The sequence below is a fragment of the Otolemur garnettii genome, unplaced genomic scaffold, assembly GCF_000181295.1.
Source record: "Otolemur garnettii isolate 467f Iridium unplaced genomic scaffold, OtoGar3 scaffold00106, whole genome shotgun sequence".
Lineage (NCBI taxonomy): Eukaryota > Metazoa > Chordata > Mammalia > Primates > Galagidae > Otolemur > Otolemur garnettii.
The window spans coordinates 5,958,789-5,984,246 of NW_003852501.1; the positions used below are offsets into that span (position 1 = coordinate 5,958,789).

Here is a 25,458-nt window from a genome sequence, read left to right on the forward strand (position 1 = left end):
TGGTGGTATCTATGCACTTGTAACAGTATTCTACTTATCCATATATCAAGCTTTCATAATAAAAAATTTAACACAGGCTTCAAAGTGAAAATGTGAAATCTTTAACAGTTAAAAAAAATTAAATTACCACGTATTACAGACTAATAAAATTTTCAAAAAAATCTGATAAAAACTAATCCTTTAGAATAAAATTATCTTAAAGATTTGGTCTGGAGCTTTAAATTTACTAAAGCAAAAAGCCTAAAGTGTGCTATCATTTTAAAAATGGGTTATTTAAATTAACTTCCAAAAAAATTCTGTTACCATGTATCAGATTAAAACAAAAATACTGGTAATTCAGTTGAATTCTATACAGTTAATTATTTAGAGTTGAGTTTGGCTACTTTCAATTTTAAAGGGTTTCTCTGGACCATACATAGTCAAAAATTTAAGTACATTTGCTTGGTTAATTGAAAAAAAGTGCATTTACATTTAACATTTCACTTAAATAAATTTTGAAAACATTACATCAGGGTCAAAATATTCAGTGGCAGGTAAGTTTATTTATGTTATTTAATAAATACAAATATTTAGAAGGGAGAAATGCTATAAGCAAGTTTTTTATGTAGTGGACAGTAAACATCTAAAATACATATAATGCACAATCAAGGCAGTGCAAAATGATTTTGCTACTAAGAATGTATATCTTCTGTAGCACTATTTATAGTGGTAAAGAGAGGGACACAATCTACTAGGTCAAATGAATTATACAAACATACAATGAACTCTTTCTTAACTATTAAAAGTGATAATGTGTAAACATGTATTAACATGGGAAGTTATTCCTGCTATACTGCTGAAAAAAAGTTAAAATAATAGAATATGTAGGGTTCTGAATCTCTTTTAAAAGAATACATACCATGAATGGTTGTGTCTGGCTATGATTAGACTATAGTACTTCTTGTGTTTTCACTTATATGTAATCCTAGGTATTTCTGTACTAAGCATGAACACAGCTGTCCCCAAATAAGTATGTAGGTCTAGATATTCAGACAGATGAACTGGCAATGAAAACTTACCTTTACATTTTCATGAATAGACTGAAGTTGTGCAGCTAAAGCTACAAATGTTTGATAAATTTTCTGCATAGCCATTGACAAATCTATAAAAGAAAATTATATTATCACCCAAATATATATACTGCACAATTTTATTTTTCTATTATTTGAGTCTAATTTTTGGCATAGGGAATGTGTAGGAGAAAAGTGTTCCATCAATCTTCCATGGCTACAGAAGACACAGACTGAGCAGACTGAGAGGAAGATGTCTACATCACCGATCTGGGGAGGAAGAAGGTGCAAAGATTTCTGCCTTTGTTACCACAGTAACAATTCATAATAAAGCGTCTTATATTTACCAGGGATAAAAATCTGATCAAGGACTTTTAAGGAAATTTTCTTAAGGCAGCTACTAACAGTTATCTAGAATACCTATTATACAATCACAGTTTAATTTCTCTCCTACCAATAAAATATCAAAAAAATCACCACAATAAGCATGTTACCTTGTGGGGTTATATGTGAATTATTTGCTTGAGTGGCAAGATGATTTTCTAGTTCTTCAATCTGTTGTCTGTACTGCTGAAGCTGTACCTCAAATTGTTGAACCAAGATTCTGAAGTAGCTATAAAGAACATTTTAAAAGATCAAACTTTTAAAAATATTTTATTTTCAAAATACTAAATAAATATCCCCATTTTAGGGGCTTTGAATTTGTTTGAAGATATAATGTATCTTTTAAGTCACACAGATAATTCACTAAACCAAAAACCTAAATGTTGTAAATTTTCAAGGTATTACTCTAATCATGAGTGACAAATTAAAGGACATTTTATAAGATAATCGTAGTTTTTGAAAGTATCAAGATTACCCAAGACAAGAAAACACTGAATAAATGTCACAGATTGGAAGAAATTACGGAGAAATCACAAATAAATGCAATGTGAACCCCAGATAGGATCCTGGAGCAGAAAAAGTACATTAGTGGAAAAATTAGTTAAATTTCAGTAAGTTTCATATGTCTGTGAAAAATAATGAGGCATGTACAGTGCTAAGCACACTGCTTGGCAAACAGTAAGCACCTGGTAAATATTAGCTATTATCATCTTTATTAACATGGAAGGATTGTTTTTTTTTTTTTGAGACGGAGTCTCACTCTGTCACCCCACTTAAATGCCATGGCACCACAGCTCACAGCAACCTCAAACTCCTGGGCTCAAGAGATTCTTTTGCCTCAGCCTCTGGTAAAGTTGGGACCACAGGTGTCCACCACAACACCTGGTTAATTTTTCTGTGTTTAGTAAAGACAGGGTCTTGCTCTTGCTTAGGCTGGTCTCCAACTCCTCAGCTGAAGCAATCTACCTGCCTCAGCCTCCCAGAATGCTGGGATCACAGGCGGGAGCCACTGTGCCCTGTCACATGGAAGGATATTAAAATAGAGAAAAGATATAGATCTCATGTATGAAAACCAGATGAATGTATAAGCTGAATGATGTAATTACAGGTGGATTTTTTTCCTTTAACTACATTTTCTAATTTTTCTTCCTAAAGATAGATTACCTGTATAAATAAAAAGCTATGCAAATAAGTAAATGGGTTAAACTACATTTAGTACACACTGTTTAAGAATAGACTACCACAAAATTATTTTTAATTTAAAGGCCCTAATGGGTAAAAATTATGTTTCCACTACCTGCAAAGTTAATAAAATATAAATAACAGACTCTGTGAGTAACATTTACATTAAGTGTAACTGTGTTATAGTGGTGAAAAGCTCAGATCTTAGCTTTCACTTACCTTTCAATTACATGGAGATAATAACGGGGATAAATCCTCTTAGCATTATACGAGAAATTTAAAAACCCAGTCTTTCCATATAGTGAACTATAACATGTATATTATTACCATTCTGTTTTCTTAAACTGAGAAACATTTCTTAAAAAAGCAAAATCCAGTAACTTACTCCGCAGGAGCTGTATTTTCATGTTGAAGTCCAGGTGGTGTTTTCTGGGTTCTTAAAGCTATTTCAGCGTTCTTTAATTCCTAATATACCAGACATTTAAAAGAATAAGAAAAAAGCTAGTTAAGAGTTAGACTAAAAATACCAGCTATTTCTAAATTGAAGCTTCAAACAATGTCATTGTTGAGGGGTCATGCAATAAGGACGTATTAAGGATTAAGCTGTTCTTCAAGTTGCAAAAGATATTAAAAATTACATTTTCTCCTTTTTTAAAGAAATGGAGGTCTCACTACTGCTTAGGTTTGATTTGAACTCCTAGGCTCAAGAGACCCTCACTGCTTCAGTCTCCTACGTAGCAGGACTAACTGTGTGTACTGCCATGCCTGGGTCTCAAACTACATTTTTTTTTAAATTATTAAATCATAGTTGTGTACATTAATCCAATCATGGGGTACAATGTGCTGGTTTTATATACAATTTGAAATATTTTCATCAAACTGGTTAACACAGCCTTCACGGCATTTTCTTAGTTATTGTGCTAAGACATTTATAGTCTACATTTAGTAAATTTCACATGTACCCCTGTAAGGTAATAAAGTTTATGTATTTTTTTAAACTGTGGATTTCTGTAGGATTCACGAAGCAAATTTCATCCACAGTGAAAAGATTATGCTACTATTCAAAAGTCTTCAATATGTAAATGCAGAAAATACTTGTTTTTTGGTGACCAAGTCTTACTCTGTTGCCCTAGGCTAGAATGCAGTTAGCATCATTGTAGCTCACTATAACCTCAAAGGCCTGGCTCAAGCAATCCTGTCTCAGCCTCCGAGTAGCTGAGGTGTCAGGCACATCATAACACCTGGCTCTTTCTTCCTATTTTTAGTAGAGATGGGTCTTACTCTTGCTCAGGCTGGTCTCCAACTCTTAAGTCAAGAAATCTTCCCATCTTAGCTTCCCAAAGTGCTAGGATTGCAGGTGTGAGCCACCTCGCCTGACTGAAAAACACCATACGTATTTTTTAAACAGGCAAAGCCAAAAATACTACTTTTTTAAAAAGGCAAGTAGTAACACTGAGGCTGACATTGGCAACATTTAACATCAGGGTGGTTACTATGTACCAAGCTAAAGACCCTACTTACATTATTTTGATTACTTCTCTCTCAATGTTTTTCTTTTTATAGAAGAAATGGAGATAAAGAGACATTAAATAACTTGCCCAAATTCCATGCTACTGGAAACCTGAGAATTTAATCTAGGGGCAGCCTAGATTCTTTTAAAGTTTATACACTTAAGCACTCTACTTTACCTTCTGCTATTCCTTAATGTCATTTTTATCTTCTAACCAATGTTTTTCCAAGACTTATATTGTTTTACCCACTTATATTCCACATTCCAATAATTTCACTGCTTTTTCAATCTCTATTTCTTATTTTCAAAAGAGTATCTTAACTTTACATTCCCTGTAGCAACCTCTTTCTCTCATTAAACTGCTAGGCTAAGTCTTTCACTGTTTTTCTGCTACCTGTTCACCCTTAAACTCAAGCTTCCACCCTGCCCCACTCTAGTACAAATGCCCTGGAGAGGTCTGTGCCATCAGGCCTCTGAGCCTTTCCTACTTCTCTGAGACTGTCAGGCCCAGAGTCCTGTAGCACCAGACTGCTTACAGATCCTAAACATGTCTACTTCATGCCTCCCTTATCTTTGCTCATTAACCTTCCATTTTATCAGCCTGGCAAATGCCTACTATGTCTCAAGACTCAATGTAACTTAAAGACACATAAAGACCTTTAAAATTTATACTTAAATATTATCACTTAATCACTCTCGCAGGCCCACAGCAGAAAGGCATATCACATGAAGTTCATTAACAGACCAACATTAACTTTAGGAAAAGACTGCTAGACTGCCACAATGCAATCAAGTATATTTTACATTTATGATATACAAATCACAAGCAAACCACCTACTATCATCATTTCTCACTGGCATAGAAATGAATTACATGATATATATTGTACAATAAGAAGAAAAATCAAGGAGATGTGACAGATTATATTAGCCTCATTACTGTTTTTATTAACTAAGATCTAATCAAGACCAGTAAATCATTTTTTTTTTTTTTTGAGACAGAGCTTCAAGCTGTCCCCCTGGGTAGAGTGCCATGGCATTACAGCTCACAGCAACCTCCAACTCCCGGGCTCAAGCGAGTCTCCTGCCTCCGCCTCCCAAGTAGCTGGGACCACAGGCGCCCGCTACAACGCCCGGCTATTATTTGGTTGCAGCTGTCATTGTTGTTTGGCGGGTCCGGGCTGGGGATTCGAACCCGCCACCCTAGGTGTAGGTGGCTGGCGCCTTAGCCGGTTGAGCCATAGGCGCTGAGCCCATGGACCAGTAAATCATTAACCAAATGTAATAACTACATAGCATGATATAATTTTTACTTAGTAATTGAAAAATTTTTTAAAAAACCATTATTTCCTTACTAGCTATGTTTCCTCCTATATGATAGATCAATTTAGCCAGAAGACACTCTTATGAAACAGTTAAGAGCATAAAGTCTGGAATGGGACTATGAGGGTCTGAATTCAGAATCTTTAACTTATTAACAAAGCTCTCTGCCTGTGTTATTTTTACACAATGAGGATAACAATACCAACAACCACCTTATAGAGTTTTCAGGAAAACTAAATTGGTTTAATAGATTTTAACATACTTAATATATTGTCTGTTATATAATAAAAACTAGTAACTATTATTACTATATCAATTTAAAAGTATGTGAGCTATCTGGTTTTCTCATGTCTGTATTAAACTTTATAATTAAAAAAAGAAAACTCTTGGTTGGGCGTAGTAGCTCACGCCTATAATACTAGCACTCTAGGAGCCTGAGGCAGGAGATTACTTGAGGTCAGGGGTTTGAGAACTCAAGTCTCAATTCATTAACTTTCCATTACTTAGACCCCTGTCTCTAATAAAAATAGAAAAATTAGCTGGACATGGTAGCATGCGCCTATAGTCCCTATAGTTACTCAGGAGGCTTAGACTTGAGCCCAGGAGTTTGAAATTGGTTGTGAGCTAGGCTGGGGCCATGGCACATCAGCCTTGGTTAACAGGGTAAGATGCCATCTTAAAAACAAAAACAAAAAAACCCCCTATTTCTACTTTGGAAAACGAAATAAAATAAACTCTAACTCTCCTTACGTCAACATGGCTGTAAATCAATGTACCTGAGCAGTTTCTATTTTCAATTTGTCGATATTGAGAGTGTTTCTCTGTAATCCACTGGCAGCCAATGACAGAAGCTGTTTTAGAGCTTTAATATCTTCTTGTACTTTAAGCATTGCTTTTGATGACATTCTACTAATTTCTTCTTGGACTTGCTTTTGTTCCTTCACAAATTTCCTTTGAAAAAACAAAAAAAAAAAGAGTTTAAAAAAAATACATCTTTGGTTTCTTACAAAATAGTGTATTTATGATAGGCTGGTCAAAGTCCAAGTGTTTTAAGAAACAAAAACTGAAAATTAACACAGTTCACAACTTGTTTTTACAGAATGGCATTTACAGAATTTTAAGTTCTGTTGTTCTATGTTGTTTACAGTAAGCATTAAAATTTTAACTGGAATTAAAATGTTTAGGAGGAAAAGCTGTTCCCCTTCAAAATGTATTCTAGAATTTTTTTATCAAATCGTATCTGACACTTACTGGAGATTTTCAACATCCTGGTAGATGACAGGAGGTAGACTTTCATCCTTCAGTGCTTTACTATCCCTAAGAAAAATGCCACAAATACATTAAAGCCATTGAGATTTTTAAAAGTGGACAGCTAAGTTCTACTAGAGTATGTACAAAGATATTAAAAACTATAGCAAATGTTCTCCACTTACAGGTTCTTTGGATAATTTCAAAGTTCTTCATAAAATAACAATAAACTTTCTAACCTATAAATTTATTCTAACAATTCATTTAACATAGAGATTTCTTATCTAAGAAGATCCACAGCACCTATTATAAATATACTTAAAAGCATCAGATGAAATGTCTAAGGAAACAGAAAATATTACAGGCTAGGCCCGGTGGCTCACGCCTGTAATTCTAGCACTCTGGGAGGCTGAAGTGGGCAGATTACTTACGCTCAGCTGGTTTGAGACCAGCCTAAGCAAGAGTGAGACCCTATCTCAAAAAAAAAAAAAAAGCTGGGCATTGTGGTGGGCTCCTGTAGTTGCAGCTACTTGGAAGGCTAAGGCAAGAGAATCAGTTGAGCCCAAGAATTTGAGGTTGCTGGGAGTTATGATACTGTAGCACGCTACTGGGGAGCAATAAAGTGAGACTCTGTCTAAAAAAAAAAAGAAAATATTATAGACTGGGTGAGGTAGTGAACTAGGTTCCCTCTCACTCAACGATTCTATAGCTAACATTATTTTATTCAAGTAAAAAATATTAATCATTTAAAAAAGCCTATAAAACTCCTCATAATGAGATATAGATAGTCCTTGAGTTACAAATACCTGTTGACGTACAACTCGCATTTATGAACAGAGGCTATCATAGGTCATATGTAAATGTACATGTTCCAACTTATATACAAGTTCCACTTAAGAAAAACCTAGAGAGCCTATCTTGTTCATAACCCAGGGACTGCCTGTACTCAAATATGTTCTTATAAATTCAATCAGTTCTTCAATGTGCACTGTGATGACTAAGTAAGACCTAGGAAGAGCATAAAGGAATCACAAATATGTCATGAGGGCAGAGACAAGTGAAATTTAGCATGCTATACCATAATCATGATTTGTATTTCATAATCCTTGGCTGACTTCACTCTCTCATCCTCTTCATTTACTTAGTAGGATAAAATATACATAAGGTGTTTGTGAGGAGTGAATCTGCCCATGTATTTACAAATGCTTTATTTAATGTAATACAAATTCAACGAGAAAATGTAATTGGTCATAAAAATAATGATCCTGCCAGGCATGAAGGCTCATGCCTATAATCCCACTGCTTTGGGAGACAGAGGAAGGAGGATAGCTTGAGGCCAGGAGTTCAAGACTAACCTGAGCAACATAGTGAGACCTCATAACTACAAAAAAACAGAAAACAATTAGTAGTATGATGTGGTGGTATATACATGTAGTGCTGGAGTCTGAGCTTGCAGTGAGCTACCACGACGTCACTGCAGTCCAGGCTGGGTCCAGGCTTAAAAGGTCTTGCCTCAAAAAATAAAACAAACAAACAAAAAACTAGTAATAAAAAACAAAGATCATATAAAGACTACTTTCCCTCTTCACTGAAAAAATCAGGAAATAAAATGGTACTAACATTTATAGTAACATTTTAAAAAAATGCTTTAAATGTAAAGTTCTACGAGTTGTTCAGTATGTGTATTGAAGTTAAAATAAACACATTTATTTGTACCATTTCTGGAAATGTCATTTACCTTTCTAGAAAGAAATAGTTTTAAATTTTCTTAATGACTAAAAATTAAAGATTTGATCTTTTGTAATCTTTCCAGAGTATGTTTATTTTTTATAAATACTGGTTAAGAAGATAATTGTTCTTGATAATGTATACATAGTTGTATTTACTTCCAATCATACATACCATTTACCTACAATAAGTAAAATTCTTTAATTAAAATATCTTAAAAGTTAAACTGTAAACTTACTCTGGTCTTGTTCCTGTTTTGTCACCTAGAAAATTCAAGAAGGTTCATGTAAATGCAGGTAATTTAACAATGTATTCCAAAACAAATTTAATACAAATTTCAGCATAAATATAAAACTGTTAGCCATTTCTTAGCTTCCTCTTAAACATCATGTAATATTGTGACTTGTTATGAATTTAGAACACAGCATTATTATGGAGACATACACACACACAAGCAGACATGTGAAATAACTACCTTGTATCTACTTTCAAGGGCAAGAATACTCAATTCTCTACTATCATCCACAAAAAATCCTGTACAGACAGTTTATATTGGTTTTTTTGTTGTTGTTGTTGTTTGTTTTTTGGTGGGTTTTGGCAGGGGCTGGGTTTAAACCTGCCACCTCTGGCATATAGGGCCAGTGCCTTATTCCTTTGAGCCAGACAGTTTATACTGTTACCAACTGTTTAACTCCTGATACCTTCTCTTGACACTTCTTAAGGCTCTCTCAGTACAGAATACTGTATGTCAGATTACCTAAATTTGTCCAATCTAGCAATCCTTAAAACAACTGTCTCAATTTTCCTTCCCATCTGCCACAAATAAGAGCACCTCTGTACACCCTTTACAATAGTCATCATACTTTAAAAAAGAATCTTAGCTAGTCATACAGGTGAAAAGTACCACTTCATTATAATCTTAATTCATATTACAGTATTAGTGAAGAAAAACATTTTTTCCAAATGTTCATTAGACAAGGATATTTATCTTTTTTGAACTCATGTGATTTGCACATTTTTCTTGACATTATGTTTTTATTTCTCAGAATCATATATATTTCAATAATAAGCATATAATTCTTTACTCACATATATGTTTCACATGTCTATTTCTAAAGTTAGACTCACAATTATATACTGATTTCAGAGATATTAAAATTGAAAAAAATCAGCACCTAAAAATCAAGTATTTTACTTTTCATTTACATTTTACCTTTATACATGGGGTTTTCACTTTTTTACCTCTTTCATCCAACTCTAATATATTTTTCCATATTTTATATTTCAATGATTCTAAGATTTTTTTTCTTTCATAGGTTAATATCTCTGAAATTGGTACCCATCTTCTATATACACATAAGTCTTAGATTTGATGAGACATGGAAATAAAAATGGGGATTTGATTTTCGTTTTTTTAAATAATTCACCAACTTTAATTGACTAGTATACTATTCCTTGATGTTAATTTTTACTACATTTTATACATATTTGTATACATACATGGGGCCTTTTTCTACTACACACCCCTGATTCCATGGACCTCTCTCTGACTTAATCCACCCAGTTTTGACTCAGTAATGTATGTACATGGACCACCAAAAAGCCACCTAGCATGTCTCCTGCCTTCCTTCATGCTGTTTTTCCATACGGCTATCGGAATGCTTTTAATCTTAAAATTCAAGTCTCATCAAATCCCTTCAGTAGATTCCAACACTTTCACTATGATGACAAAACTCACCTGTGGTACACAATACCCTTCATAACCTCTGGAATCTGAACTTTCTGCTTTATGACTACATTGGCCTTCTATCAGTTCTTTAAAAGGGTCGAGGTCCTTCTCATCTCTAAGCCTTACTCTATGCTGTCTCCTCTTCACTGAATACTATTTCCTACCACTCTCCATCTGGCTAAATCCCACCAACACTGCAGGTCCCAAGCTAACGGATACAGGTATTGCTATTAGAAAAAAGAGAAATCTTTTAGATTAAAAAAAAAAAAGAAAGAATCCTCTGATACATACAGCATACAAAAGGGAACTGGGATACAATACATGTAATTGTGTGCATTTACTCCAGGCAGGCTCTTTACTCAGCTCTAGTCTGGGCACACTAAGAGAGCAAGACTATGTAGGCTCTAGAGAGGAGATTACCTCCTTACATTTCTCTCACTCCTCTGCCTCAGCCTGCTCTTTCACATGAAGCCTCAAAGCAATTAGAATGAACAGAGAAGTAGCCTCATACTTAAAAGTAGTTAGGGGTTACTAGGCTGTTCCATCTGAGTAAAAAAAATAAGCTGTTAAAACATTTGAGGATACTTTTCTAATAATAGAGTTACCATTAATACTAATACAAAGAAAACTAAGTAAAAACAAGAGATAGAACTCTGTTTAGAAATTAGTAAATTTTCTAAGAGAAATAAACCCAAATTATAAAAGTTCAAAAGTTACTTTTAAAATAGTGATTCACCCTAGTATCTCCTTAAAATAAAAACTGAGTCTAGTTTTTTAAAAACTTAGATATTTAGACATTGACTATTTTACACCTTCATGTATTTATCTCATTGCTCAGAGAAGTTCAACGAGATCTGTGTGCAAATACATTCTATTACATAGTGAATACTCAAGTGAAATATGCTCCCCTTCAGAAACAGGGGAGATAGTGCAAAATAAAAAAAGTCACCCATACAGAACTAAAACCAAAAACTTTTCAAAATGAATTTGAGTTGGCAAATTTTTAAAAGCAATATTCCATGTGGCAAGGGCACAGCAAGAACAGTATTTTCTGACTGGTTAGTGGGTAAATAGGTAAAATAGTATTTCAGACTGGTTAGGAGGTCAATAGGTAAAACCCTTCTGGAAAGTAATTTAACAATATATATACTAAGAGTCTCCAAAATGTCCTGCTATTTAGGCCACTGATCCACTTTCTAGGTATTTTCCCTAAAGAAAACCAAAAATACAAACAAAAATTTATAAGAAAAGTAAGCACCTAAACAGCATTTATTATATGTCTGGTTCTGCTAAGGTTTAACAAATAGTAATCCTCAAACCCCTTTACAGATAAGGAAAACTAAAGCACAGAGAAGATAAATAACTTGAATAAGATTCTTATATAAGGAGTTGAACCAGGATTTGAAACCAGGCAATTTACCTCCAGAGTAGATACTCTTAAAATAGTATATTACGTTGCCTTTTACAAAAAGATGCCCAGAACACGGATACTTCCCAGAATAAAGAGACTAGAAACAAACACCTACCAATAGGACAGTAGATGAATAAATTATGATATATCCATCCATGAAATTGCTATTAAGTAGCATTAAAATATTTTAGAATTACAAATACTTCTGATGTTACATAAAAAAGAAAATAATGTGTGATGAGCCCAATACTAAAATATATATTAAGATCTACACATTAAGATAACTACATAAGATACGGACATACAGAAATAAAATCTTAAATGCACAACTCACATAAAATTTGTGAAACATTAATAATGCAACAAACTTAAAAGTAAAAACTACATTACTGAATACATAATTAATAATCTTCCAGACCCAGGAATTTTGAAAAATCTAGAAGTTCCCTCAATAATACTGTTAGAACATAGACTTAGAAGAAAATTACTTACTCTTTTTATCTGATGAGCTACTAAAATCTATACCACCCAGGCCTTCATTGCCTGCAGCTGATGTAGCTGTCGTAGTTCCCAAAGTCAAGCCTAAAGCATTCTGTCCGAGTCCTATGGAGAAACAAAACATCATTTACAAAATTCTTTGCAAGACTTTGTAACAACTTCCCCTTACTGGCAAAAGCACCCAAATGCCTTTAAGTTGAATCAAGATTTTCTTCATACTTGATTTAAACAAATAACAAGAAACAAGTCTAAGGAGTAGGCTTTATACAAAGATAGATAATCCTGCTTGAATTCAATGGTGTATGTAGTTCAGATAATGTAATTTTTCATTCAACATATGTGGACACTAAATTTTTGTTATCTTCAAACCTTCTTTACAAAAGCAGTTTCAGTCGGTATATTTCCAGATGAATACATCTTATCTTCCAATCACACTTTGGAATTGCATACTTTTAAAATAATCTGGCTCGGCGCCTGTGGCTCAAGCGGCTAAGGCGCCAGCCACATACACCTAAGGTGGAGGGTTCGAATTCAGCCCAGACCTGCCAAACAACAATAATGGCTGGAACCAAAAAATAGCCGGGCGTTGTGGCAGGCGCCTATTTCCCAGCTACTTGGGAGGCTGAGGCAGGAGACTCACTTGAGCCCAGGAGTTGGAGGTTGCTGTGAGCAGTGAAGCCATAGCACTCTACCCAGGGTGACAGCTTGAGGCTCTGTCTCAAAAAAACAAAATCTAGTGTGAATTTGAGTATAAAACATACTAAGTATAATTTCTTCTTTTCATAAAACTTTTTTAAAAATTAGATTTCATTTATTTAAATTTTACCTCATTGATAGACGGGATTAAAAGGACTATAATCAGAATTCATTAATGTGTACTTGTGAGTCAAGTAGCAAATTTCAAAGATCTTATGTTGGTAAAACTGTTTCTGTAAGACCATGCATTTATTTCTAAGCTGACATGTTTATTCTTTTTAGGTAAGTTAATTTTTATTTTAAAAATAGAGGAAATAGCTTGGGACACCTAAAAACTGAATTTAAATTCTGGCAATGTGTGACAAAAGCAAAGCTAAATAAATGATTACTACTACAATAATTTTAAAAAATGGTACCTTTGTTTTAAGTAAACATAATCACTAAATGGGTATTATGTTAAAAGTCTAAGAAGAATTAAAGTATACTTTCTTGTATTTTATCATAAAGTATAAAAATTCAGTAGAGACAGAAAACCCTTTACCTATTATTTTTTCATTGTGCATTCATTCTTTTATCTTTATAAGAGATATTTTTTAATTTAATTTTTTTTGAGGCAGAGTCTCAGTCTTTTGCTCCAGGCTAGAGTACCCATGGTGTCATAGCTCACAGCAACCTCAAACTCCTGAGCTGAAGTGATCCTCTTGCCTCAGCCTCCTAGGTAGCTGGGATTACAGGTGCTCACCACAATGCCCAGCTAATTTTTCTATCTTTTTTAAACAGGGTCTCACTCTTGCTCAGGCTGGTTTTGAACTCCTGAGCTCAAGTGATCCACCCACATTGGCCTCCCAGAGTGCCAGGAATACAGGCATGAGCCACCGTGCCTGGCCTATGAGAGACGTTTAAATATTTATCATTGCTTCTTGGCCTTTTAGCTAAGATCAAGTGTAAATGTATGTCCTGCAAATAAATACATGTTAGTCATCTAGTGACTGAGGTATTAGAAGACATTTTGAGTATCTTTAAAATTAGACAATAAGGACAAAAGTAAGTATTTGAAAGATAAATGTGAATTTGAATGCAACAAATTTCTGTATGTTATCCTGACCAGCCCCTTTTTTCCATGTCCATTAATGCAGATTTTCGCCATAAAATTTAGTATCTGAATAGAGGACCTAGAAGAATTATAGCTTCTTTACAGAAGAGAAAACATCGAGTCATTCCTTCATGTCTCTCATACAACCAAGCAAGCATCAGATACATATTAGAGGCTCAGCAAAACTCAAAGTAAACAGCCATTCATTCGAGACAATGTCATGCTCTACTGTCCAGGCTGAAGTGCAGAGCTATCACTCACCAAATATCTACTATTCTGGAGAATAAATACTATCAATTACCTGTTGTTGCTGTGTTTGTACTCTGGAAAAGCGAACCTCCCAAACCAGCTAAGGCTCCCCCTAAAGAAAGGCCTGTAGATGCAGTTGTAGTTGTGGCTGTTGTTCCACTCAAATTATTTAAAGTAAATCCTGTGGATGCTATAAAAAATGGGATAGTAAGCTTTAAAAAGTAACAGTAGAACATCGCAAAAAATCAAACCATTTTTTAAAGAAACTGACTGGGTCTTTAGAAAAACAACTTGTTAAAGATAATATTATATATATGTAAGAATAAAGAGTAGCTTTGGTAATATAAATAAGGGCTTAGGGTAATATTAGCATGGTACCAGGTAACTAATTCTAGAAAGCAAGTTTTAACCCAGGCCACCCATTCTACCTTCAAAATCAAATGAATCTCAAGCCACCCAAGGTTTATAGGAAGTCAAACAAAGTAGATATTAACAGCTTTACATTTTACCTCTCTAACCCTCTCCCCGTTTTGCCCTATAAATAGCAAGATTTCTCAAGATAGCCTCTGCTGTTTTAATGCATAGCACTCACATTTTTTCTTTACAAATCAATTATTTTTTTTAAGAGAAAGAATTTCACTACAATACCCAAGCTACCTTCTAACTCCTGGGCCCAAGCAATTCCACCACCTGAGCAACCCAAGTAAATGGGACTACAAGTACACTACTATACTCTTAACTACTAATCAATCATTTAGTAGGTCATGACTGCTGAATGATTAAAGTGAAAATTCCCCAAACAAGGAATGTTTAAGAAAGGTGCATATCTATGTTCTCTAATCAAACAAAATTTAGCCATTAAATGCATCCTTTTTTCCATTCTGCCTCACCTGCTGGAGTTGACGTCAGGGCAGAGGAAAGAGTCAGACCACTAGCTGAGGTAGATGTAATAGGGAGAGCAAACGGGGTGGCAGACGCTGCAGGTTTATTGAATCCTAAACTGAAGCCTGTTGTAGCTGCAGATGTAGTGGCTGGTGTTCCTGTTTAAACAAATTATAAAAATCTATTTTATCTCAAATATATGTACACCATACTGGTTTCAATAAGGATCCCCAGAAGTCTGTGATCCTACTTTTGTCAATAGAAGGGTATATACATGTGAGGAAAAACATATAAAAGCTGGGACTAAATCATGATGAATACAGAAAAGATGGCTCTGTGGGTTAAGAAAAGCAAAAGAAAGCCCAATCAATTTAATGTCACAATCAATTCCAATTCTACCCCTAGATTTATCCCCAACTGCATTTATCTTTCTCCCTACCCTTTATATGCAACAAAAAAAATAGAAACTACCATTGTCTATTCCAGAGTCTCTATCAGCTTCCAGCTCACTATTCCTCTTCAGTCCTCTTCTATAAATTCCCCCATTCATATTCTGATACTCCATTCCTGCTTCCTTACTTCCCCAGTGATCTCACTCATGCCTTCCATGGTGCCTTTCCCAGATCTATTAGAGCAGAAGTTCTCAACTTGTAGATTGCGAGCTCTTTGGTGGGTTGAAAGACCCTTTCACAGGGGTCACCTAAGACTATCCTGCATATCAGATATTTACATTACGATTCATAGCAGTAGCAAAATTACAGTTATGAAGTAGCAACAAAAATAATTTTATGGTGGTGGGGGTCTCCACAACTTGAGGAACTATATTAAAGGGTCGCAGCATTGGAAGGTTGAGAACCACTGTATTAGAGAATTTACCAGATTATACGAGAACATTTATTAATAATATATGTTACTGGGCCTGTCTTGGGCCTGTCCCCTCACCCCACAGCAGACTGAATGCCCTGCTCCTGCACTTAGTAGTTCCTGAGATCATCAGTACCATCTCACCACCAGCACCATCAATAGGGAATGTTCAAAGCGTTATGTATACATAAGACCACACAGTTAGAGAGTAGTAACTGCAAATAATGAGAAATGTATAAATGACTTGTATTTTGCCATCTCTTTAAATCATGGAGAAGAAAAGAAGCCAGAATCTTTACTTCTGGATCTTCCTGATACAACTGGAAGTTCATGCAGAATCCAGTGTTTTAAAATCACATGTTGGTTCTACAATCTCACAAAACAAGAAGACTAAATTGCTTGCCTTTTGCAGACAATTCTGTCCAGAACTTTGGTAGTGAACGAATATATTGTTTTCTTTTCTTTTATTCGTTCCTTTTTTTTTTTTTTTTTTGAGACAGAGTCTTAAGCTGTCGCCCTGGGTACAGTGCTGTGGTGTCACAGCTCACAACCACCTCAAACTCTTGGGCTCAGGTGATTCTCTTGTCTCAACCTCCCAAAGTAGCTGGGACTACAGGCGCCCGCCACAACACCCGGCTATTTTTTTGTTGTTGCAGTTGTCTTTGTTGTTTTAGCTGGCCTGGGCCGGGTTTGAACCTGTGAGCTTCAGTGTATGTGGCTGGCACCCTTACCCACTGCGCTATTACTGGTGCCGCCTTATTTATTTATTTATTTATTTATTTTTTGGAGACAGAGTCTCACTCTGTCACCCTAGGTAGAACACCATGGCATCACAGCTCACAGCAACCTCAAACTCTTGGGCTTAAGTGATCTTTCTCAGTCTCCTCAAATAGCTGGGACTACAGGCACCTGCCACAATGCCTGGCTAAAATATGCTGTTTTCTGTTAATAACAAACAGGTAGGTAGCATCCAAGTACACACAGTCTGTCAATCTCTACTCTAAACTCAATTTAAGAGCTTCGCAACATCATTTCATTTCCTTTTGCATTATTTACTGCCATCCAGATTCAAAGCAGGCCGAAACTCTAGTTATTCATACTCCCTTCAGTATACCTCTACAGAAACTACTATGTTTTTGAGCTGGAAGGAAAGCCAAAACCCTCACTTTATAGATAACTAAAAGCTCTCAGACATTAACTCCAGACTAGTTAAAGGTATAGAGCTTAATTCTGAGAGTCTGGCTTATTGTCTACTGCTTTTTCCACTGAACAGAGTTACATAACTGAAAAAGCAACATGAAAAATAAATTTCCACAGTAAAAATCATCTCTGTATTTAAAATATTTTTCTAAATTAAAAAAGTACCATATGAAGTAACTCTTTTCTTTAGTAAGGAACACAGGGTCTTTGACAAGTCAATATCCATGGTAGGTGTTCATTTCTTTACATACTTTCTTCTATACCTCAGCTCTGTGAGATATTAAAAAGGAATAGAAAGATTACTCAATTAATTTAAATTGTTAGAAAACTACAGATCTGGGGTCTTTCCTCAAAAATTCTTACCCAGAGTTAATCCTGTAGTTATAGTTGTTGCTATTCCTGGGGATAAAAAGAGAAATAAAAATTTAATTACTGACGAGGATGGCATCCTTCTGGATTACCTGCCATAAAGGAGCCCTCACAGAGTAAAATCACTTCTAGTAAGACCAATACATATCATGGTATCTGCCACCATTAACCATAATACGAGTAGTTTTCCTCTAGCACTGGTTTTCATATTAGAGGCTACATATAATGATTTGTCAGGGAATAAGATTTACAAAAGGCAAATAATTGCTTATAGCAAAATTAAGCAAGGTGAAAAAAGGTTACTCTCAGCAAAACACTGGACATCTGTCTCCAGCTCATTGGCTGGCCTGTTCACATGTTCTCCTGAAGTTCTTTCATATTCTAGACGTGGTTATGAGTGTTTCACTCAAAGCTGGAAGGCCAATGCAAAAGGTGGTAACAAAGACCAAGAAGCTCTGAGGGTAGAGAATAAAAGGTAAATAAGGAAGCAACCGTTCTATATGGAAATGGTCAGCTCTAGTGAAACATCATTTTTTAGCTGTAAGTATTAAAAACAAAAGTAGTCTATTATTGGAATGTCTATGAGAAACCCTCAAATCTTTTAATTCTTGTCCTTTTTCCACTTAAACAATTGTTTTAACAATCCAAAAATTTAAAACATCTCTTAGGAATATAAATCATGCTACAGCAAAAGGAGATGCTGACTATCCCATATATATTATGTTCCAAATTAGTAAAACTGGCTTAAATGACAATCTTCACTAGGTGAAACACTGTATTATACAATCTAATACAAAAATGTAAATTACCATAACTCATTGTATTGCAGGAAGTATCTTCAATTTATTGAAAGAAAGATTCAATACGTGTGTTTATTTTCCTTCCTTACACTAGAGAAGACCATAGTGAATGTTTGAGCCTATCACTGGCCCTTAATTCCTGATTCCCATATTTCTTTCCATTTTAATATTTACCATTTTTTAAGGTATACTACCAACAATGATGCTTGTAAAGGGAGATGTAGACAGAATCTGAAGAACAATTATCCCAATCCCTGAAAATGTGATGATCCTCCTCACCTGTATTTGTTCCTCCTAGGGTGAACCCAGTGGCAGGTTTAGCTCCAAAGAGCCCAGTTCCAAAACCACCAGAAGCAGATGTAGTTGCTGGAGTCGCAGTACTTCCAAGAGTTCCAAAATTGAGCCCCACAGAAGGGTTGCTTGTTTATAAAACAAAACACACATACACACAAAATAAAGTCTAGTAGAGCCAATTTAACTCTTCAGGGTAATTTTCTTTCATGTAACACATCTAATTATGTTGCCATAGTACCCAAAAGGAACTAACAAATTTACCATTAACCAAGCAAATTCAAATATTTCTCTTTTCTCTTTAAAAAAGAATCCACAAGTAAGATTAATCATAAAAAAAAAATAATATCAGGCTTCAAGAAAAGCATAGCCTATAGCAATTAGGATTTTGATCTCAAAGTAATCAAAAGCATAGGTCACACATATTCTGGTTTCACCAGGTTTTGTTTGAAACCTAGCTTATCTTAAAACAGTCATAGAAAAGTTACTCTACATTGGCTTCCCCACCTCTCTAGGGCTGTGTTTACCATATTCCCTGGGGGTGGGATGTCATGCAGTTAGGTATCTTGCTACAAAAAAAAAAAGGAAACTAGAACACTTGGGAGGTGGGGGCATATCCTGGCAAAAGTTAAACACACGCAAAACTACCAAAACTACCTTGTCTCGAGATTATGTGTTCATTAGCAAAAACTCTATTCAGAGAGCTTTTGAAAATTTTAAAAAAGAAAAGCTGATAAAAACAAGTAAATGTGAACAAAGTTCACAGCTTTTTTACTATTCTTATCAAGTCCCAGAGGCTCGAATTTGCTACCTATAAGTGGGAAATAAGTTTAAAAATCTGGGCAATTTCGCATTTCAAATATTATTTATGGGTAGGACTGGCAGGGTACTGTGGCACACATGAATAATCCCAGCACTGTGAGAAGCCAAGATGGGAGGCTCTCTTAAGGCCAGGAACTTAAGACCAGCTGGACAACATAGGAAGACCATGTCTTTATTTATAAATAAAAAATAAAAAAGCCAAGTATAGGACACATGTCTGTAGTTCCAGCTACTTGGAAAGGTGGGTGAGAAGACTGCTTGAGCCCAAAATTCGAAGCTGCAGTGTTTTAGGATTGTGCTGCTATGCTGCAGCAGGCTGGGTAAGAGAATGAGACTCTGCCTCTAAAAGAAAGAAAAATTACCTAGGAAAGTTAAGAGAGATTTTAACAACATGACTAGCATAATGAGAAATGCCATTGTCCTACATATTTATCTGTATTACTTCTCTCTCTGCCATTCCATAAAGACATAGTCACCAAGAAAGAACTCAACATCATTTTTAAAATCTTACAAGTCCTGGGACGTTTCCATTTAAGGAAAAGGCAGTAGTGTTGTTGCAGCTGGGTTCCAGTACCAGCTCCCCCATGTTCTGGTACTTGGGTCACATTTAAATGCCTTTAAAAGCCCCTGTTTCCTCATTTGCAAAATGAGAAAAACAGTTCCCACTTAGTAGAGTTTTATAATAAAGGTTAAAAATTATGCAGAGCAAATTAACTTCAATAAATGTTGTTACTATTGTTATGATTAGAAATACTTATTCAATTAAACATTAGGTACAAGGTATTATGCCAAGAATAGCAAGGGGGTAGAAAGACGACTAAGACAGCCCCTACTTAAGGAACATGTTGTTCACCAGGGAAATAAAATAACACAAGTAACTGTAATCCAAGCCAGAATAGTTCTTCAAGTTACTTTAGTCCATGTCCATCACTTTCATAATCAGTCCAAGGAGCCACTCACAGTATTTTGCACACATTGGGGGCCTAGGAAAAGGGAAGTATTCTAATTCAAGCAATGGAAATGTACACTTTCAATAAATTTACCACTACTGGCCAGGCATGGTGCTCACAACTATAAATCCTAGCATTCTGGGAGGCTGAGGCAGGGGATGGCTTAAGCTCCAGAATTTGAGACCAGCCTGAGGAAAAGGGAGACCCTGTCTCTACTAAAAATAGAAAAATTAGCTAGGTGTTGTGGCAGGCACTTATAATTACAGCTACTAGAGAGGCTAAGATGAAAAGATTTATTGAGCCCAGAAGTTCAATGTTTCAGTGAGCTATGATCAGGTCACTGCACTATAGTATGGGCAACAGAACTAGACCTTGTCACTAACAAACAAAAAACCCCAAACAATAAAAAACATGACTGCTAGCACTCTGGTAGGCCAAGGAAGATCAATCACTTGAGCTCAGGAGTTCAAGACCTGTCTGAGCAAGAGTGAGACCTGTCTTCACTAAAACTAGAAAAATTAGCCAGGTATGGTGGCTCACACCTATAATCCCAACACTTTGAGAGGCTGAGGTGGGAACGTCACGTGAGGCTAAGAGTTGGAGACCTCTTCTCTACAAAAAACAAAACAAGACAATCCCCCAAAGCCGTAGTCTCAGCTACTTGGGAGGCTGAGGTGAGAAGATGCCTGAGCCCAGGAATTCGAGGCTGCAATGAGCTATGATCACATCATTGCACTCCAGCCTAAGCTGTAACAGAGTAAGACCCTGTTATCATTAAAATAATACAAAATGTTGTTATAACTCAAACTGAGATACCACATTAAAAGAATAAAATTAAAAAACAAAACAAAAACTGAGAGCTAAAAGGAATAGAGTACAGTTTGTAATGGCTATGTCCAGATGACACAGACAGTACAATCAGTACTTTGGGACCACTGTGTGTAAAACATGGAATACAGTACGTGTCTTGGAGATATTTAAACAAATAGAAAGTGTTTCTCGTCATGGGAAACAGGGTGCAGCCAGAAAGATGGCCACACCTCACCTGTCATGCCATGCATTTACCGGGAACCCAGTGCTAAACTATTCTGCTAAACTATCCGTAGATGAGCTGCATATGAACAAGGGTTTCATAGCAGCAGGGCAGCTCCCTCACTGCGATCTATTGAAGGCCTTTGACACAGGGTTTGTAAAAAAGAAAAAAAGCTAAAAGAAAAAGATAACGTTAGCAAATTTTGAAGACATCTAATTAGGAAAATGGTTATTAAGTGCTCCTTATTCCCAAACAAGTGATCTCTTTTCTTATTGCTATTCTAGAAAGCTACAAAAAATGAACAGCGATTGTGATTTCAGGCAATGAATTAAAATATTCAAAATTTCTGACAACATAAGGTAACCAAAGACATTATCAATGAGTGTTACATCGCTAAAGTTGAAAATATTACCAAAGAAATACATCAGAATGAAATCTTCCTACTCCACCCTAGAAGCTCAAGAGAAATTTTTCTGTGATAGAAAATTTACTTTAAGAAAAACAAAAACTACCACACTACCTCCAGTGTTATCTGCCAAGGACTTAATAGGATGAGTTGTAGTAAGACAGCTGGCTCAAATGAGGTCAGAAATGTTATTTTAACTTTCCCAGCTTACCTTAATGTGGACTTGGGAGCTAACATAACAGCTAATACTTACCTAGCACTTAGCAAGTGCCAGATGCTAAATACTTTACATACTTCATCTCATTCAATAACCCTGAGGAAAACATATGATTATACCCCTTTTCCAGACATCGGAGCTGAGGCTTGGAGAGAAAGTCCTCTAAAATGATTTACCACACCACCAGTCTGGGACTTCCCAATCAGCTCTCTAATGGACTGTCTCAGTTTTCATTAATTGATCCAAGCCTTACTAAAGCTTGGGTAAATATTTTCAGTTTATTACGAATAACTTATTTACTACTCAGTCATTCAACAAGCATTTATTAAAGCCCGATTTCTATGCCAGACAGTCTCCCAGGGACTGAGGATGGAGTGGTTAAGGCTCAGACTCAGCCCTCAGAAAGCTTCCAGTCAGTGAGAGACACAAATATTAATCATTTGTTCATTCAACAAATACATACAGTTCCAGGTACGTCTATGGGAAAAACAGTATGAAAAGGTCTCTACCACCATAGAGCTTACATGCTAGTGCTGAGATCAGACAAGGAACAGGTAAACAATATAGTGAACCAATTATAACTGAGATCAGTACTCTAAGCAGAGTTCTATGAGAATGGAAATCTCCCCTAGACTGACAGGTCAGAAAAAGCCTCTAGGTTAAGAAACCATTTGAGTTCCAAAAAATCTAGACCATTACAGGAGCACAAAATTAATTTACCAAGTCACAGCAGCATTTTTCTTCTAAAAATGAACTGAACTGAACAGAAAACATGAAGTTAAAGTATCTTTCTCTGAAACTTTGTTTCATTTATTTGTGTACATGTACTGGATGGTAATGTAAATGTTTTGTTTTTATGTATAGTGGGTCTAGATCACTGAAAGAAAAAGTTAGGTTCAAGATGAGTTTGGAGAGGTTCCAGATTATTCTGAGCCTTGTAGATTATGAAAAGTTGAAGTTTTGTTTGTTTCTTTTTTTATACTTCATTCTATGGATAGTGGAAAATAACTGAAGGAGATTCCACCCAACTAACCTAAGAAGCTGATGTGAACAATTTTCATCTAACACAAGAAGATGGTTAAAAACCTAGCAGGAATAAGAAATATTTTCATAAGAATGTAAGAGTCAGAAGGGCAGGACTCTTACTTATCTCAGTGCCTAAAACACAGCCTGACACATAGGAATTTGTCCAATAAACATTTGTTCTTTGAATGATGACAGCCTGGATCAGGGTGGTGGCGCTGGAAATGAAAACAAATGCAAACTACTTAAGTAAAACTATCAGAACTTGCTAAGGACTGTAGAGTAAAAGAAAAAGGGAGTGAGGAGGTAAACTCCCGAATTTCTGACTTGAGTGTTGTTTGTGGCTCATCTCTCCCTTTTTGAAATACAGGTAACGCTGAAGGTATTTTGGCCTTTCTAATTTACAAACACATCCCTTAATCTTCAGGAGACAGATTTGTCAACAGTGTGCACACTTTCTGATTCTATGAACTCCTCCATTTTCATCTTTAAGAGAGTAAGTTCTCTCATTAAAATGTCTCATCATTTCAACTTCTCGTTCTGAAACTTTGCTAGTTATATTTTTGTCGCAACCTGAACTAGTGGGGTGCACAAAATGAAGATGCTACCTACTTAAGTAAAAGCCAATGTTGAGCCATTACAACACACCGTTCTTACCCATGACGTACTGGTCTGTATATACTGCACAAAACTGTCACCAGTAAACACTGTAAAACATATTTTTAAAAAACAGAGTCCCATGTAGCAAAAAGCTTTTTGAAAAGCTCGTTTAAAATATCTACGAAGTCGTCATAGTGCCGTAATATCCAAAGCTGTAAATAATGCAGTGAAATCTCAGTTGTGAGGAATAAACTTTCAACTGCTCTTCTTAAAACTTTCTAAAAATTGTCCCTTTCTAAAAACCCCACAATAAGCTATGATTTCATTCATTTATTCAACGTTCGTTCAATGCCCACGACTAACACATCACATCGCTAACCCTCTAAAGCTCCAGGCCCTCTTCGCACCGTCGAGACCCCACTTGCCTGCATGATACACGGAGCTTGTGCCGACCGCACAGCACAGAGACCATCCCGTTCTCCACCCTTCCAGCCCCTGGCAGGGTCCGGGAACGGCGGCGAGCGGGAGGCCTACACTCTGCCGCTCCGTAAGTGCTTCCCTACAGGCCCCCGGAAAGGCGGCCAGTGGGAAAGCAGAGGACGAGGGCACCAGGGAGCTCTGCAGGGGAACGCCAGGCCCGGGCAGGCTAGAGAGTGCAGTTACCTAGATGCTCCAGTCCCGAAGGAGAAACCGCCGCCTGTGCCGGTCCCACCGGCAGCCACAGTGGAGGAACCCAGGGTCCCAGACCCGAAGGAGAACCCCGCGGACATAGCTGCTGGGACTACACGCTGTCAGCAAGTTGAAAGGGGTCTGGGACGTTCCTCTCGCCTCAAAGCCGAGGCGGGCCGGGCAGCATCGTACTCGCCCAGTCCAGAGCCGGCGGACACTTCAAACCCTAGCCGCCGGAAGGAAAGGCCGGAGGGGGCGGAGCAACCACGCAAAAGCACGCTCGGCGCTCGAACGCCAGCGAGCCGGCCGCGCAGGGAACCCTGGGAGGGGGTTGGGGTCCGCTAGCTGCGCAGGGAACACTGGGAGAAGGTGGTGGGGTCGGCGCATTCCCAGTTCTCTTAAAGGGGTAGGCTCCTGGAATTTTAAAAAAATCCATGACAAAACCAGTTTTCTCTTTTTTAGTTCTTTTATCTTAGCATCTGTGCTGACGTAATTTGTACTTCATGGCTGATGAATCTCATTGTTTCGATCCCGCCTCCTGACAAAAATGATGCGCAAAATCCAGAGTTGGGGAGGGATCTCAAGAGTGTCTCCGAGGCTCCTCCACCCCAATACAGAAAAGGAGGAGGCTTCTGGCTTTCGTTGGTTACCGACCCGTCCTTTGGACGTTTCAGAAACCAGTGGTTAATGAGTCGCTCAGCAGTCGCACGCACGATGTGAGCCCCACCTCTGCACGCCCGGCCCGGCGGCTGGAACCTGCTTGACGTGGTCCTTGCAGGCCCCAAGCACCTCCTCGAGGGGGCTCAGAAGTGTATCTAGGCGGCGTGGGTTGGGTGGCCGGCCCTCCTCGCCGTGCCCACCGAATAGAATTGGCTAAGCCCTCTGAGTCTCCTAGCACGCAGCCATCAATTAGTGTCAGCGAATCTTAGTGGGTAGGAGGAATGTGAGAGCACCTGTGCGGCGCTCCAGCACCTGGTGCTCATACCAGTGGAACTGCAGAGTGGAAAGGATGGGAAAAGTGCAGAAGCATGTACAATATAAGGCGAAATGTAAGGGGTCTAGGAGTAACAAAAGTGCGGATTTAAAGAATAGATCCCACCAGGCGGAAAAATCAGGAAAGGCTTTATAGCGGTGGTGCATTACAGGGCTGCCTTCATAATGTGGGTCTTCATTTTTCCATCGTGGATTATTACATTACTCCCCCAAATGGTCTTTTTCAATAAAATCCATCC

General features: G+C 36.9%; 1 protein-coding gene across 3 annotated transcripts in view; it reads right to left on the reverse strand.

Moving 5' to 3' along the window:
* NUP58 (nucleoporin 58) overlaps nt 1-24,547 on the reverse strand; it is a 37,830-nt gene extending 13,283 nt beyond the window's left edge. For 2 of the 3 annotated variants that reach the window (XM_023517234.1, XM_003796710.3), the window contains exons 1-12: nt 24,221-24,547; nt 18,495-18,634; nt 17,410-17,445; nt 14,991-15,140; nt 14,153-14,290; nt 12,057-12,167; nt 8,663-8,687; nt 6,700-6,765; nt 6,225-6,399; nt 3,001-3,080; nt 1,544-1,662; nt 1,059-1,141 (exon numbers count right to left, since the gene is read on the reverse strand). In XM_023517234.1, the coding sequence (XP_023373002.1) occupies nt 1,059-1,141; nt 1,544-1,662; nt 3,001-3,080; nt 6,225-6,399; nt 6,700-6,765; nt 8,663-8,687; nt 12,057-12,167; nt 14,153-14,290; nt 14,991-15,140; nt 17,410-17,445; nt 18,495-18,634; nt 24,221-24,327 (1,230 nt within the window). In that variant the 5' untranslated portion in view covers nt 24,328-24,547. The remainder of the gene's footprint in view (nt 1-1,058; nt 1,142-1,543; nt 1,663-3,000; nt 3,081-6,224; nt 6,400-6,699; nt 6,766-8,662; nt 8,688-12,056; nt 12,168-14,152; nt 14,291-14,990; nt 15,141-17,409; nt 17,446-18,494; nt 18,635-24,220) is intronic. The other variant, XM_003796711.3, reaches the window with a different exon arrangement.
* Between the last annotated feature and the right edge of the window lie 911 nt (nt 24,548-25,458).